Below are 18,914 nucleotides of genomic sequence, written 5' to 3'. Positions count from 1 at the left end.
CATCAGGCATCATAAACCATCAAAGGGCTGCATAATTCAATAAAGAACATTATTAACAGCCAAGCAGTGCTAATGCCATATATACAGTGCCAGTTTTTATTTTTATTTTTTTATGAATACCATAGATATAATTCAAATGGACGCACTCAAAATGTGCCATGCATTTTACTTTATTGTCCTTTTTTTACAGTTTATAATCCTCATAAACAGGAAGGCTATTGCATACGCTAAATATATAGCTAAGAGCAGTGAACTATGTCTGAAATGAGTTTGACAAATTATTGAGGGTTTCAGTGTGTGTGTGTGTGTGTGTGTGCCATTTTATGTGTCCTAGCAAATGAAAAGGCTCATAAATCAACCAGATCACGTTTGTATTTGAATCCAGTGATGTGCAGATTTCTGTAAGGCTTTGTTTAGCGGTTTGGGATACAAACGACACTATCATTAAACCAGTAGAAAACAATGTGATAATGTCTTCACTAATATATTCATATATACTGTATAGTATATTCTAATATTTCTCTGTGTGTGCGCTGCTCCAGTCTTTCAACAAATTAATCATAATCATAATAAGGGTCCAGCAAGCAGGTTAAAGAAACTATTACACAGTAATAATATATGGCACACACACACAGTAGCAATATGGCGCCCAGGTGTTATCTGCAATTTAGGTCACCTCAATACAAACACCTGCAGTCTCACTAGTCTCACTATTATTGAAGACAGATTCAAAATATATACGTGTATGGCACACAGATCATCTCACAGCTTTTATAAACAGTTTTATAAACTGTGTGTGTGTGTGTTTCCGTCATGTTTGTTCTCTGAGGGTTAAAGCAGCTGACAGCATCTCTGACAGATGGTCCAGGATCTTGGACTGCAGCATCAGCATCACATGGCTTTAACTGGAGGTTTCTGGAGGACAGAAGATGCTCTTCAGTGTCGTCTGACCTCTGCTCTCTCTCAAACCCTCACCATTCTGCAGAATCGCTGAGACACGATATCTTTGTTTTCTTATAAAAGTTTAAAAAGTTGGTTTATCTAAAACTACGCATGTTCACGCCATCAGAGTTCTCACTGGTTCGCGTTTTTAAAGTTTGCACAGAAAGAACTTAAGAGTTTTCAGTTATAGAACGTGTCAGCGGCCCCTAAGTTAATAACCAATGATCTCTGCAACGGAAGTGAATCAATCAAAACTAACTTTAGCTGGACATTAACTTTATTCTAGAGCTGCTGTAAAGCAATAAATCTCTGTTACTTTAATTTCCTATTATCACTGTAAAGCTGCTTTGGAACAATCTACATTGTTAAAAGCACTATATAAATGAAAATGACTTGACTTAAAAATGAAAATTCTTTCATCAATTACTCACTGTCACGTCATTCCAAACCCGTAAGACTTTCATTCATCTTCGGAAACACAAATTAAGCTTTTTTTAATGGAGTCCGAGGCATTTCTGACCCTCCAATGAAAGTCTATTCACTCAAAACTCTGATGCTTCAAAACATTCACAAAGAGATCGTATAATAAACCCATATGAATCGAGCTGTGTATTCCAAGTCTTCTGAAGAGAAGCGGGTAATTTAATTTAGTCTTTTGTTCACATATAAAGATGTTTTTTGTCTTGCTGAAGTGAATCTACTGTAATGCAGTAAGAGCTTCCTAATGGTCTTAAAGTAAAGTTCATGACATTGTTAAAAGGTTTTGTGAGATTATTATAACCTTTATTTTACCAGGAAAGAAAGCACATTGAGATTAAAAAATATCTTCTCCAAGAGCATCCTGGCCAAGATTATCAGCACACAACTCACGTGAGTTTAACAAATAACATACATCCATACATGTATTAGAAAACACACAGGCAAATTTAAAAAATAAAATAGGTAAATCAGGCAAAATGTTTCTGTCTCCAAGTCTTTTAAAATCACTTTAAAAAATGTCCAATGAAACCAACTCCCTGAGATTCAACTTATTTAGCAGATTATTCCAGACAGAAGGAGCTCCCCTTGGTCGAACATTATTAAAGTCAGAGCTTATTTAGAGATATCAGCCGGATGGTTTAGTGCAGGCGCTAATGGATCCAAGGCTGTATCTCGTAAATTACCCCACTAATAATGCCCAGAATGGCACCAAACTTCTACAGTAGTACAAATAGGTTCTGTACTCATAAAATGAGGCATAGGAAAGTTACCGCTAACTCGGACGTCGACGTCACTTCAGTGGTTTGGGAAAAGCACGTAAAAGTCCTGCAGAAAGCGATGCATAAGGATGTAGTGTAACGACTCTCAGTTCCAGGAATGCACTAATATTTTGTTGGTAGTACCAGTTTGCAACAATTATTAGTTAACACTAAGTTGTGAACACTTCGGAAAAAAAATATAATTTGTCATTACACTACATCCTTATGCATCACTTTCTGCCAGGACTTTTACGTGCTTTTCCCAAACCACTGAAGTGACGTCGACGTCCGGGTTAGCGGTAGCATGAGCCGTCAGGCAAGTGTTATTTAAATAAACTCCTGATGTACTTACAAACTTTCCAATGCCTCGTTTTATGAGTACAGAACCTATTTGTACGACTGTAGAAGTTTGGTGCCATTCTGGACATTATTAGTGGGGTAATTTACCAGATACAGCCTTGGATCCATTAGCGCCTGCACTAAGCCATCCGGCTGATATCTCTAAATAAGCTCTAACTTTAATAATGTTTGGCTCGAGGTCATGGTGCAAAGGACCCTAGGTTGATTTTACTCCGAACCATCCCTTTAAATGCCTTTTTTACCAGTTCAGTCCGCACCACTGGAACCAACAATAAGAAAATATCCTGAGGCCGAAGGCTATACCACCTACACATCTTTTACAGATATATGCAGAGATGCACGCTGTGACTGTCAGGAGATGCTCACCGTCAGCGATGAAGTGTTCGGGAACGTGGAGCGTGACCTTGACGGAGAGCGGACAGGACTGTGTGCCGTACACCACCGCCACCACACACGTGCAGACGGTGATCAGTGTTAGCGTGGCTTTGCTCATGGGACTCTGCGGACAGCCTGTGGGAACAGACAGAGGAACATGATTATACAGATCCGTGTCAGCTTTAAACGAACCTGTAATGTTGTGAAATATCATTACAATTCATAATAACTGTTTTCTATGTGCATATATAATAAAGTGTAATTTATTCCTGTGATCAAAGCTGAATTTTCAGCATCATTCCTCCAGTCTTCTGTGTCACATGATCCATCAGAAATCATTCTGATATGATGATTTGATGCTCAAGAAACATTTATGATTTTTATCAGTATTGAAAATAGTTGTGCTGCTTTATATATTTGTGATAACTATGATCATTTTATTCCAGGATTTTTCTGATGAATAAAAATAATAAATTTTATTTTATTTTATTTATAACATTGCAACAAATGCTTTTACTGTCACGTTTGTGCAATTTAGTAGTAGTAGTAGTAGTACTCTTTATTTGTCCCTTCAAAGGGCAATATCTGCAGCATCAACATGCAAACGTACAGAACACAAGACATCATAAACATGCATGAACCATAAAAACTCGGGTATTTGCGTACTTCCATTTTCCTCGTAACTTTAGGATGTGAGAAGAAAAAAGGGTTACACTTTATTTTAAGGTGTCACTGTTACAGTGTAATTATATATTTAAGTACTGAGTAATAATAATCAACTACATGTACTTACTATAGGGTTAGGGTAGGATTAGGATTTGGTTGAGGGTTAATTGCATGTAATTATGCATAATTTACTCTTATTACTATAGTAAGTACATGCAACATATGTAACAAGGACACTGTAAAATAAAGTGTTACCGAAAAAAGAAAAGAAAAAACTTTGAAAAACACCTATGCTTCAAATGAGTAAAACTGCATTTGACACATAAGATCTAGACTAGAAGCTCTAACAGTTCTCCACTTGAGGACTCTGTATCGTCTTCCCAAAGGAAAGATATCAAATTCTGAATACAAAGTGTGAGATGTATCATCTAAAATTGGCAACGACTTTCTAAGAACATTTTTCTCACACAGAGCAGACCGATTTAAAGAGGTAGTTGATTATGATTTCACTTTATACAGATATTTTCTTTTACAGAAGTTGCTTTTTAAGGACTACACCAAACGGCTGGTAGAGACTACAGGACATTCCTCCAGGATTAGTGACATCACTAACCCTAAAATGTACATAATCCCCGGGAAATCGGTTTATAGATTATAATGACAGAATATGCTAATCAATGACTAGAAGATAACTACACATAAGCTACATAAACTCATCAACTAACCATTCAGAAATGTCCTGTTGCTTCTACATGTTGTCACTTCTTCTTGAGTCTCTCCATCATTGTCTGACTCCGGTTTGAACATAAAAGGCTAAACGTTTTTGAAATTTTCAGTGCATGTGTGTGTGATGTAAAAGGACACAAGTTCTTGAAGCTCCGCCCCCTGTGCCGGGAGCAGCAGCTCATTTGCATTTAAAGGAACAAGCACATAAATGGTGCATTTTTGCTCACCCTCAAAAAGTGACAATTTTAACATGCTATATAAAAATATCTGTGGGGTATTTTGAGCTAAAACTTCACATACACACTCTGGGGACATCAGAGACTTATTTTTGTGAAAAGGGCATTATACCACCACTTTAACTGTGCAGAGCCTGTCAATCCTGACCCAAGGTTAACAACTCTCTGCTATTGTGATCTGCTTTTGACATTTAATCCATTTAACCAACCAATCATAGCATTTAATGCATCCTTGCTGAATAAAGGAATCAATTTATTTTAATAATGATAATAATAATAAAAAATAAAATATAAAAAATACAGCGAGCACCTCTAATATAATAATAACACGAGGAGAGACAAGTGTCCCAATGTTGTCTGAGGACAGCCAGTCTATAAATTGAATCCTCAAACTCCCTATGGAGTGGACGTGGGAGTGAGAGTGAGAGTGCTATTCCCATGTCTCAAAAGCTCAGTGATGACGATCAGACTTATGTAACATTGAAAGAATAGCTGAACAGGAGCGATTCATCTGAGAGACAGAGGTTAAACTAAAGCTTATGTCCTCCTCTGTGTCTGAAACATCCACACATATTGAGAAATGACTAACAGGGTTTGACAGCCTTAGTGAAGATCAGATTCTTTGGATATCCTGCAGGATAAAGTCGAAGAACAGCCTGTAACAGGTAACCATTAAAACCAGCACCAGATCTGAGAAATGTTATACTTGTCAACACATGTATTAGTGGCCTTTTACAAACAATTAAACTTTCTATTTGTTTTATTCTTTAATTAGCTAAGTTTAAAAGTCCTTGTTAAGACGTGACTGATTTATGCAGAAAAACAGATAATGGGTTTTCATCATTATCCAACATGATTTAGATATCAGAGATAGCCTAAAAATAACAGTTGCTTGGAAACTGTGCTAAGATATCCCCAGCTAAGTGTTATGGTGGGAATACAATAAAGAGTGAAAGTAACTCTCTTTAAGCAAACTTCAAGACGCTGAGACTTCTCTAGGCTGCATCCAAACGTCTCACAGATGCTTGTGTTTGTTTAGTTGTCGCTCCTCGGCGAGGTCACACCTGGCTTCTTCTTCTTCTTCACACTGCAATATTCACAGTCTCCCACGTCTCTTCCACAACAATCTGTTTCTAGATGTAGCAGTCAGCGTACAGCCCAGCATTATTAGCACAATCTCCACTGGAGATCGAGAAGATAGTTTTTTAAAAAACAGATGATGGACGCTGAGCAAGTGGACGTGGACACAGGTAAACAAAAGTGCAAAATAAACAAAAATGAAACGAAGTCACCATCTGGAAGAGATCTTGATCTCACGAGTAACTGGGTCGCTTTTAGATAACAGAAACATGATCCTGAACGCACATTATTTCATAGATCTTAGTGTGTGTGTGTGTGTGTTGCAATGTAGTGCATCTTAAAATAAAACATTATTTGGTAATACTTTACAGCAAGGTCCCAATATTAATGCATTAGCTAAGTGAGAAATACATCCACTACATTAATATCTGTTTATTAATCTAAAATTAGTCAATAAAAATACAACTTTTTAATTTTTGCTTTTGTTAGTAAAGGTTGACACTAACATTAACTAAGATAAATTAATGTGTTAGACATGTTTTTAAATGTTAGCATGTTAATACGCATGACACATTTTAAAATAGAAACATGCATTTGGTGCACTGACATTAAAGGTGCTGTATGTAACTTTTTTTATAAAATGAATCCTTTTTTTATTGCCCGTCTGTGAAGGGGTTGTAATCACACATTACAATGATCCACTTTTCGCGTTTTGCTATTACCTCTGAAGGCCAGTATTCCTATTTTTATGTGAAGTCTCCGGGTCGGATTTTCTGCGAAATCCACCGGATGTGACGTGCATGCGCGCTTCCGAGCCTCTCCGTTTTATATATACAGTCTATTGCGACGGCACTGCAGCTAACGACATGGAGTCTGATAACACCAAAAAACGACCTGCCTCCAGCACAACACAGACTCCAACACAAACTCCAAAAAAAAAAAAAAAAAATTTATCTGCTGAAGCTCGTCAGGCCAAACGTCAATCTGATCAACATTGGCAGAGCGTTTGAATTATGGAGAGACCTCCGCTTTGTTTTTTAGGTATAAAAACAGACCCTGAGTTGGCTTTCATCCTTTTGGACAGGTAAGCTAACAATACTTCAAAGCATGTAAAATATATTGTGATTTTGTGATTTTGTGCTTTAGTTGGCTCAAGTTAGACATCATTAGTTCGCCAGCTAACGCCGACCATTTGCTAACGTTATCTGATGTGAAAGACTACAGTTGTAACTTTATTGCTTTTCACGAGCACGAGCGCTGTTGTTGCAATCTGAAACATCACCGCTAGAGGCCGCTGGATCCTACATACAGCACCTTTAATGCAAAACAGTAAAGTGAACAAAAAGACGACTTGAATATCTTTTTAATCTTTAAATTAAACCTGGTATACTTTGTTTGATGTATTTTTATACAACCGTTACATTGTTAAAACCTGTTTTTTATGAGTGAGTCATTGTATTATTCACTCAACCGATGTGTTCAAGAACACTGAATCATTCAGGAATAAAATGCCTTTACTGTGTGTTTTTTGGTGTTGCATTGGTTCTGTGATTTGAAACTATTCTCGTTGACCGTAAACAACGTGTCAATACTCTGTCTAAAATATAACTGACAATTGTGCTGCATCATTGTTACTCCTGCAGCCCAAGCCCTCACTGCTAGCTCTAAAGAGTTGACGAGTATGTTGTCAAGTTATTCTTAAAATATGCAGTTATGCTGTATGTTTTTGATCCACTAAAAATAATCATTCTTTGAGAATCGGGCTAACACTGGCCTCTGTAGATCTGGTGTTGCAGCATCATGAAGAAAGCATTGTCAGAGGACTTTACAGTGTCCCTTAAACACTGGGAAAATACGAGAATTAAGAATCACCATTGAATATTCAATGTTTATTGACCACTAATCTAAGATCCTCTGTTTATTTGTTATTTGACTGTTTGCATAGTATTAGCTGAGAAGACCAAAAAAAAAAAAAAAAAAAGATCTGATATTTTTGCAAAATAAATTCCTTTAAAAAATGTAAGTAGTGTTTAAATAATGATATCATATCATACTGTATATTTGACTAATACATAAAGAAACGTAAACATAATATGAGGAATATTGCAGTGTTTAGTCATGTAACAGTCACTGAAATAATGGGGTACAATGACACATCTTTAAATGTGAAACAGACTGCAATCACTGTTAAAGACCGAAGACCGCATTAGCATATGTACCAACACAACAGCATATGAACGCTGAAGGCACACACACACACACACACACACACACACACACACACACACACACACACACTCGCGGGTTTCAGAAGTGAACGAGCAAGTCCTTGACGAAGCTTAGCACAGCTTCACACTCGCCTGTCCTTCACACTTTCATGCTAGAGAGCATCTTTCACACAACGCTCAGCAACACTACTGGCTGTGCAATGATAACACTCATGCATACACAGAAAGCAGGACAACCACTGATTAGACAAACAAACACACATTAATATACACACACAACTGTAGAAACGCAGCCCACTCTTCTGTTTACTTCTGCAGTGCTTCAGTTCGCTTTCTTCATCTTTCTGCAAAGCAATGACTCAAAGTCTAACTTCAGTCTCTGTCTGAGGGCTGTTCAAGGACCACTTTCCATCTCACATTCAAACTGAAAATCACTGCTCAACAAGCACACAAATCAAATATACACTAAAGGATAGATCCTCTCTGAACCTCCCCTCTCTTTTTCTCTGTCTCTCCATAAATATATTCCTTATAGAACATCCTTTAAAATGGAGTAATTCATGGCTATTAGTGGCTCAGAAGAGCAAATATTGGTCTTGAGGATCAATAATGAACCCTGTTCTGTCTCTTTTGCTTAGAGCTACCAGGGTTGATAGTGAGCAAGTTTTAACCAATTCTACCAATGCGGCTTTTAATACGGCTCGATTTAGACATAATACTGAGAAGAACGTTCAGGGCTAAATAAATTGTCCTCTGCAATTTATTTTTCATATTCCTCTAAATTAATAGTTTTGCAATGGCAAATACAGTGCAGAAGATAACTGTGAAAAACCCAGTGCCTTTTTTTATTTATTTATTTTTGCCTCAAATATAAAATGGTCTCTAGATAGAGCTTGGGTTTAATATTGGTCTGTGTACCTGTTTTATAATCCTCCAGGTAAAAAATTGCAAGCCTGATCATTTAGAAGAGTGTAACCGCACACCTCACACCAGCTGTAAGATTTAAGGTCTCATTCATGTCCATAGCACAAACAGTGTGGGGCAAGCTGAGACTAAAGTGGGTGGAAGAACTATGAGCAATAACAGCAGTGATGCTTGCCTTGGGAGGAGGTCCAATACCACAGTCTCAAGATATAAAATATAAAACAGGTCCATTTCATGTTTTTAAGAGCCTTACACAAGCAAACAGGCAGTTTAAATGTGTTGCCTGAAATACAATTATTTGTCAGCATACACAAACACATTTGAATGGCCATCGAAGGAGAAATACGCTGACCGCTTGCAGAATGGTGTAGTTCCAGCATCCACCACCGGGATTAACCGCACCGGCTACCCAGCCTTCTGACTTGGTGTGTTTGTTTGCTTATTTATTTATTTAGTTGGTTAGTTTTTAGACTATTTCTAGGTAGACTATTTTTATTGTGGATCATTTCCAATAAAGCTGGAATTTTGTCAAATTGTGATTTAGTTTTGAATACTTATAAATGTCATCTATGATATTAGTTTTAGAAGCACAAATACATTTCAGTAAAAAAAAAAAAAAAAAAAACATATATTGGAGCTTATGTGATGCAAACATCAAAATATATTAGTTTACAAATCATGCACTATGATAAAAGTGTTTTTAGATCATAACTGTGCATGAAAATCCGTCTTTATTACAGTGATGCACGATATATCGGCCACCATATCGGTATCGGCCGATATATGTTCATTTTTAATGTCACCGTTATCGGACCAATACAATTTTTTGCCAGATATATTAAAGCCGATAAATAATGTATTATTTCCTTCAGCGCACTGTTCAACATGATGATTTTGAATTGCTTGAAATATATGATTGAAATCACTTCAAAAAAGGAAACTATAGTTTAGCGCAACATGCAGCGCAAGTCGATCATATCGGCTACATACAATTATAATGGGAACATCCTTATAACGGTGTGTTTGGGACATGGATTTTAACGCTGTGACTTTTGCTTTTGTAATCAGGCTTTTAAAAATTATATAAAAATGTGGATTTGGATTTTTCGGACAATATATGGGTTTTTGGCTTTCAAATATAAAGAATTATCGGTTATCGGTATCGGCCAAAATGTTCATATCGGTGCATCCCTACTTTATTAATTGATAATCTGCCACTGTAATCATAATTACTGTGAAAAGGAATAACAGTTGTTGGTGTTTTACTCCCACCAGAGTTCATTTCATCTGGAAGCTGCAGTGATCTGCAGGTAAAGAAACGCTTTTAGTGTTTTGCACAAATGCAGAGGCATGTTTTTTTTCCAGTAAACCTGCGTTGGGTGTGGAAACGTTCATGACTTTTAGAAAATACTGCCTACCTTTTCAAAAGATCATGCAAGAGTGTGAGCATATGCCGTCTGCTCTGGGTTTTGGAACGCAGTTGTAGTTTATAGTGTAGATTTGGGTATTAAATTCACCATGTGCAGTGAAGTGGTCTGAAAGCGATGTCAGTGTGAACAGTGATGAGCGTCTCCTCTGAGGTCCTGCTATGTGCATCGTCATAAATTCTCAGCGGGCCATTTTGAAAGCTGGTGATAGATGACTGCGACTGCAGGACACACGCTGAGCTAATCATCTCTACCAGGAGTTGTTTGTCTCTCAACCCTGATAAAATAACAACGGGAAGTGACTGATTTTCCCCTCCTCCGTTTATGTAGATGCGGTGAGCTGCTTTCCATATACAGATCTTTATTCCAGCCAAATAAATGTCCAGTTTGGCTTCACGTATTCATGAAACTCAGCTTTAACATTAAATAGTGGACGTTTAAACCAGTGTTATTATATATATATATATATATATATTGTCTAATTCAAAATATTAACAAAATACAAAATATTAACAAAATACAAAATATTAACAAAAACTACAATACAATATAATATATATAATATACATATATATACATACGTGTGTGTATTATATTGTACTTTTTGTCAATATTTTGAATTAGATTTTATTTTATATATTTTCTGGTTTAATTTTAGTCGTAGTTAAAGTTTTAGTAATTGTGTCGTTTAGTTTTTCTTAGTTTTTGGTTTTAGTTATTTTATTACTCTAAGTTAAACTATACTCATATTCAATTAACATTTATTTTATTTCAAATAATGAATATGGTTTTAGTTTTAGCTTACCATAATAAACCTAGTTTAAACCATATCAAATTCACAAACCTGCCATCCGTTCTGCTGCATTTTTGCACTGTATTTTGAACCATAATTCAGCTTGTACAAAGGTATGTTCGTCATTATGTTGACAGGGAAAAGTCTTGCCGTGTGAGAATGATTTGGCTCTAATAAACCACTAAATTGTTGCTCTTTTTAATGTGTTTGCTCATTTCAAAGATTCCTGTCAAGCATTTGTGATCACGTTTGTCAGATAATTCTGTACAGCCTTGCCATTCCTTGCATGCCTTTGGTCGAGTGTGGCTTTTGATTGGGAAGAATCCAAGTGAGTTTGCTGCAAAGGTTTGTCTTGTTACATGTGTACAACTTGAATTGCAGTATGGTTGTTATGTGCTATATTTGACAGTGTGCAGAAAAATCACACATATTACACACAAACATATTTTGGCTGAAAAGAAGAAAACAGTTTTTTGGTGGAAGGTAACATAAGATGTTACTCTTTATAAGATGACATTAAAAGACGTTGAATTATGACATGAATTATGACTCAAGAGATACAAGCTTGTTTCTGCCACAGAATTAAAAAAAAGGTAATTGCGGTAAAAAAATTTCTCACAATTCTGACTTTTTATCTCAGATATGCGTGTTATAAAGTCAAAATTGTGAGACATAAACTTGCCATTTTGAGAAATAAACTCACAATTCTGACTTTTGAGTTTTTATATCTCGCAATACTCTCTTTATAACTCGCAATTGGGAGATATAAAGTCAGAATTGCGTAATATAAAGTCGCAATTGCGAGATATAAAGTCAGAATTGTGTAATATAAAGTCAGAATTGTGAGATATAAAGTCAGAATTGCGAGATATAAAGTCAGAATTGTGTAATATAAAGTCAGAATTGTGAGATATAAAGTCAGAATTGCGAGATATAAAGTCAGAATTGCGAGATATAAAGTCAGAATTGTGAGATATAAGTCAGAATTGCGAGATATAAAGTCAGAATTGCGAGATATAAAGTCAGAATTGCGAGATATAAAGTCAGAATTGTGAGATATAAAGTCAGAATTGTGTGATATAAAGTCAGAATTGCGAGAAAAAAAAGTCAGAATTGTGAGTTTATATCTCACAATTCGGACTTTATAACACGCAACTATATCATGCAATTCTGACTTTAAATCATGAAATTCTGACTTTATATCTCGCAATTCTGACTTTATATCTCGCAATTCTGACTTTATATCTCGCAATTGCAACTTTATATAACGCAATTCTGACTTTATATCATGGAATTCTGACTTTATATCATGAAATTCTGACTTTATATCATGAAATTCTGACTTTATATCTCGCAATTCTGACTTTATATCTCGCAATTGCGACTTTATATTACGCAATTCTGACTTTATATCATGAAATTCTGACTTTATATCTCGTAATTCTGAGAAAAAAAGGCAGAATTGCAAGATGTAAACTCACAATTGTGACATAACAATTCATAAATATATTTTAAAATGTTTTATTCTGTGGCGGAAACAAGCCTCCATATCGTGAGGCTGATCGTCTTTATTAAGTTTTGATGTGTGAAATGTCTGTAAATGAATAGTAAACTGGTGAAATGAAAGCGGTTACCTCTGCTGCGGCGACGGCCCCGGTGCTCCGTGTAGAACTTGAGTTGAGTGTCATCCTCCATCTCTGATCCAGAATCTCCCTGACGGACGAACATGCCTCCAGCTTCACACAAAAAACACACAGAGAATTATGTAATCTCACAGATACTAATATGTCGTGATGCACACAAGTGTTGTGTAGTTATATTCACACTTTGACAATGGCTATCCAATGTCACCTTGGATTTCAACATTTAATGACCCTAATAAAACAAAAACGACAGCTGTGAAACTATTATTCATGTTTCGTGTGTGCTTAATGAATGCCGTGACGTCCATAAAGCAGTGATGTGTCAGTGTATGTAGGGCTGCCCTCTCAGTAACAGCTCACCGCTCTATAGAGACGCCATCTGGACTCTTAGAACGACAGACATTCAATTTCAGGCACTCGATACACGTGTAACACTTCCAATTCAACACCAGAGGAAAGCGTTTGCAGAAGTCATCTTGTGTTTAGGGACTCGTGGTTACTGATGCCTGTTTTAATTAGTGATTCGAGTGAGCAAGATTTTATGTGGTCAGTTGGCCAGAGGCATTATACGATACACATTACACGACACAACTCATCAATGATTTGTGATTGAAATGAAATTCTAACGTGTTGATGGGATATTGTGAGAAAAGAAACATGATATATTGAGTCATGCATCGAATTCATATTTTGTAAATGCATGTTATAGATCGTATTGTGAAAAATTCATCTGTTCATCTATAGATCATATACATTGAAAATAGTCTTAAGACTATTTGTCCAGAGAAAAAAAGAAAAGAAGGCATCTTTCCCACGGCTGCTGTGTAAAAAAACTATTTTTATTGTATATTGTCAAATAATAACATGGAGGAGAACAAACTTCAAAATGTCTGCCTGCCAAATGCATGTGTTTTATTTACAGTAAGAATGATGAAACAACTGTTTATTGTGTTAATATTGTTAATTAACTTACTTTATTTGCCACCACTTGCACTACAGTTCAAAAGTTTGAGGTCAGTAAGATTTGTTCATGCTTTTTTAAATGAGTCTCTTCTGCTCACCAAAGCTGCATTTATATGATCAAAAATACAGTAAAAACAGTAATATTGTGAAATATGATTGCGATTTAAAACATTCTATGTTAATCTATTCCTGTGATCAAAGCTGCATCAGCATCATTACTCCAGTCTCCAGTGTCACATGATCCTTCAGAAATCATTCTAATATGATGATGTGATGCTCAATAAACATTTATGATTATTATCGATGTTGGAAACAGTTGTGCTGCTTTATATTTTTGTGAAAATGTGACACATTTTTTTTAGGATTCTTTGATGAATAGAATGTTAAATTTTATTTGAAATATCATTTTGTAACATTATAAATGTGTTTACTGTCATAAATTGATTGCATCCTTGCTGAATAAAAAAAAACATTTTGTATGAAAAAAAAATAAAAAAAATAATCACAGACCCCAAACTTTTCAACAGTAGTGTACATGTAGAACAGAACACAATATTACACTGAGCTTATTTAGAAATACAGCATGTTTTGATTCACGCTGGGCATTCCTGCGTTTGAACTGTCATGATACACACTGCTTTTACTGTGTGGAGGAAATGTAGTATCGACAGTAAATATGTTGGCTAAATGGGTCGGTGAAATAAAAGAACTGTTGTCTGCCTGCGAATCAAGTACCCCAAACACACACACACACATGCTAATAAAGAAAGATCTGGAGCGATAAACCAAACTGCCAGAAAAATCCATCCCGATCTCCGACAAGAGGCCGACTCGTTTAGTTGTGCGTTAGGAAATCTACTTGAAACGCAGGATCAAAGCTTCTGAATGCAAAGTCTCAAAAGAGGAAGAAAACAGAGACGATGAAATAGAAATGAAGATGAAAAGAGGAGAGTGAATGAATAAGAAAGGTCACTTCATGAGAGGTTAACGTCAATGAATAGAGAGAGATTACGGCGTCTGTTGCCTTTCACATCTCGACAAACGGGTTCTCTTGTTTATTCAGCAAACAAATTCTGTTTAGCGAAACAACATTAGCATGTGTGATGAAAGCGAGGGAGAAATCGCTCCCGAAGTTTCCCTTTCTGCAGGTTTTCCTTTCAAGGCCTGCAGGATTATTGAGCGTCTGGAATTAAAAGAGTGGTTTTGCTTGATTGCATTGCATGCTGGGAGTGCACACTTCACAGAGCGTAATGGAGTGAGGGCACTCGAGAGGCTTTCTCCTAACCACAGTATAGAGCAATCACAGAACACGTCAAACGGATGATGAACAGCGCAAGAAAGAATAAAAGCTCAGCGAGCCACTGCAGGAGTTCACAGTCCGTTTACATCACATGATCTCGACAGGGTGCGGACACTTTCTGCTGAAACAGAGCAATCAACACACAGATTTACTGTGAATTACACACCGGACGTCTATAAGTGTACGGCACAATGGGCATTTCAATCTCAGTGAAGAATGAAAGAGAAAGGATTTTGACAGAATCTATGGACAATAGTTTTAGTGCTGAATCTCCAGGGCATTATTTCATATTATTCCACATATTTTAACCCCAACACTGAAATAAATAAATAAGACAGTGAACATCTGCTTGGTGACTTTGTGTTTCCTGACAGCTCATTACTGCAATACTGTAACTGGAAAATACACTGGAAACGTTCAATTGTATGAACTCAGAAAGAAATGGTAACCTAAAAATAGTAACATTTAAACGTAATGGTTTTATTCAAATCAAAGTATTATTTAAAATCCCTAGATCAAACTAAATGCATCGATTTATACAAGCGAAACACTTGTATGGGCTAAATCAGGTAGAATTACCCCTTTAAGATATCAATTGACACTTTTTACAGTGAAGTATTTAAGTAAGAAAGTAAATTAATAAATGAATGAATAAATAAATAAATAAATAAACAAAAAATAATAATAATAACTGTGACGTCACAATGCAATGTAATATCAAACAAGTAATAAAAACTCAGTGAGTGTTTTAGCGCAATTTTCTCACGTCATGGGATCACAACACTCAAAATTCAATTTTTGAAGCATAAAGGAAAGATTTTTGATCAAATCCTTTTTTCTAATATTATTGTAAATTTTAGAAGCTATCGATTGCAATTTGTTTCAACTCGATAGCTATTATGGTTGCCGAGAAATTTGCAAAAAACTGAATTTTTTCTGGAATTTCCAGGAAATCCAAAATCTTTTCCTGGATTTTTTTTGTGCGTTCCCGAAATTAGACCTTCCTTAACATAATGCCGAAAACCCGAAGTCTCTAGGTGGTCTGGTTGAGGAGTAGATAGAAGTGCAAGATTGGTGCGCACAGACAGAACAGAACAGAAATCATGAGTTGTTAATCGCAATTTTGTCCGGTGGAAAATTGCGCTAAAAAGGCTTAGATTTTAGATTGATTAATTGTCTATATATATATATATATATATATATATATATATATATATATATATATATATATATATATGCTAAGACAATTAATCAAATAATCTAAGCCTCTTTTGAAATTGCATTGCATTGTAAAATCTGTCATATAAAGTGTATATATATATATATATATATATATATATATATATATACACACTTTATTTCAACAGTTTATTTTAAGGCGACGTAGTTACATGTTACTACATGTACTTACTATATTATAACAGTAAATTATTCATAATTACAAGTAACTAACCCTAAACCAAACCCCAACTGTATATCTTTTACTAAGTACATGTAGTTAATTAATATTACTAAGTACTTATTTGAATAAGTACAATGTAAGTATGTCACCTTAAAATAAAGTGTAACCAGACTATCTTTGTAAGATTCACCCAGACACGTCCAGGTCAAATGACGAAAGAGTTTCACATAAATTCATAACGATTTTCGTTTTCAAGGACAAACTTCTTTTTAAACTTCATTAAATTCATTTAGCCAAACTTTAGATGTATTTTCCCAGGAGGAATGAGTGCAGTGTCTCGCTTTACATGGTCTCTCCTTCTGTCAGTAACATCTTCATGAGGCCTGTGTTTGTTCGTCCTTCTTTCTCACTGAAACGCTCCTCCTGGACCGATGTTAAACACTGTTCTGACTCAAATTGGCTTAGTGTAATAAAATAAAGGCACTCATTAGCAATAGTCTTCAAGGTTCAGAAAGGCAAAAAGAAAGAGCAACCACACAGACAGAGAGATTAAATAGATTTTCTCCATGAATGATTGAGAGATTAAGGCAACTGATCCCCGGGATCAAACAATCAAAACACACATCGGAAAAGCCCATGGGAACCTCTCAGCCGAAGCCCACACAGATCCAATGAAACCCGAAGACGACGTTCAAAGCATTTCAAATGGTAAGAAAAGACAAAAATACAAAGTTCTATTAGACTCTTCTGGTAGCACACACTCCTGAGATGTCTTTGACTCAAACCACTCAAATTAACACATTTCTATCAGCTTCCCTCTCTAATCCTTACTCACCTTTATTACTATTGCTCGGATAGGGTTATTAAAGGGGACCTATTATGCCCCTTTTCACAAGATGTAAAATACGTCTCTGATGTCCCCAGAGTGTGTATGTGAAGTTTTAGCTCAAAATACCCAACAGATAATTTTTTACAGCATGTTTAAATTGTCACTTTTTGGTGCTCAGAAAAACGCGCTGTTTTAGTGTGTGCCCTTTAAATGCAAATAAGCTGCTGCTGCCGGCACAGGGGGCGGAGCTTCATGAGCTCGCGCTTAGTCTCATCTCACGGAATGATGATAATATCAGAAACTCTCAGTAACGGTGTTCATTTCGACTCGGAGTCGCACAATAATGCCTACAGACTCAGACTGCTGTATGGAGATGGAACAGGTATAGTTTAGTTTAATTACGGTTATAACGTATTTGTCATCTGCTTGTATGTATCCACTAGTAATAGCCTACAAGTCTGCTGTTTCGGACCAGGTCCGAATGATGATCAAAAATATACTGATGAGTTTAATCAAGTTTATTGTACATCACACAAAAGATGAAGTGTCAGTTTTACTCCAGAAAATCACCGTAAGAGCCGAGTAAACACAGTATAAGAAGTGCGCAAGTACATAAACGAATTTCGGTAGAGTTGAGGGAGCATTTTCTTTGAAAACAAAATAATTCCACCTCATCCTTCAGCGGCTGCCTCAGATTTCGGGAGTAAATAGAGAGAGAGCTATGTGGATTTATACATCCAGCCACACAACACCTACAACGCTTGGCAGACATTCTCGTCAGTGCAGCGATGGCGGATGTGTACAACTCGCTGTGAACTCGATCAGGGCGGGTCTACGTTAAAACGGCAGTGTCTGTCAACACTCGTGGGCGGGGCCTGTGGCTTTAGTGACGTCACTAAATCCATCCATCCATCCATCCATCCATCCATCCATCCATACATCCATACATCCATCCATCCATCCATACATACATCCAAACATCCATACATCCATACATCCATCCATCCATACATACATCCATCCATCCATCCATCCATCCATCCATCAATCCATCCATCCATACATCCAAACATCCATACATCCATACATCCATCCATCCATTCATCCATCCATACATCCAAACATCCATACATCCATACATCCATCCATCCATCCATCCATCCAAACATCCATCCATCCATCCATCCATCCATCCATCCATCCATCCATCCATCCATCCATCCATCCATCCATACATCCATCCATCCATCCATCCATCCATCCATCCAAACATCCATACATCCATCCATCCATCCATACATACATACATACATCCATCCATCCATACATCCATCCATCCATCCATCCATCCATCCATCCATCCATCCAAACATCCATACATCCATCCATCCATCCATCCATACATACATACATACATACATACATCCATACATCCATACATCCATCCATCCATCCATACATACATCCAAACATCCATCCATCCATCCATCCATCCATCCATCCAAACATCCAAACATCCATACATCCAAACATCCATACATCCATACATCCATACATCCATACATCCATACATCCATACATACATCCATACATCCATACATACATCCATACATACATTTATCCATCCATCCCAGGATAGAAGGCAGACTAGTCGTTATTTCTGAATGTTTTCCTTTTTTTTTTTTTTTCATCTTTTCACAATCCACGTTGCTTCAAAAAAGTAAATATCCCTATTAGCCAAAAAATCTGAAATCTGAAATCTGCTGGACATGTAGAGCTCAG

At 36.4% G+C, this 18,914-nt stretch overlaps 1 protein-coding gene across 1 annotated transcript in view; it reads right to left on the bottom strand.

The window, feature by feature from the left end:
- Nucleotides 1-18,914, bottom strand: part of astn2 (astrotactin 2) — a 435,007-nt gene that overhangs the window by 212,164 nt on the left and 203,929 nt on the right. The window contains exons 5-6 of the mRNA XM_084413644.1: nucleotides 12,630-12,731; nucleotides 2,907-3,050 (exon numbers count right to left, since the gene is read on the bottom strand). Coding sequence (XP_084269770.1) covers nucleotides 2,907-3,050; nucleotides 12,630-12,731 — 246 coding nt within the window. The remainder of the gene's footprint in view (nucleotides 1-2,906; nucleotides 3,051-12,629; nucleotides 12,732-18,914) is intronic.

Source organism: Rutilus rutilus (assembly GCF_951802725.1).
Source record: "Rutilus rutilus genome assembly, chromosome: 7".
Classification (NCBI taxonomy): domain Eukaryota; kingdom Metazoa; phylum Chordata; class Actinopteri; order Cypriniformes; family Leuciscidae; genus Rutilus; species Rutilus rutilus.
Note: the sequence above shows the minus strand (reverse complement) of the source record. Positions and strands in the feature narration are given on the sequence as shown.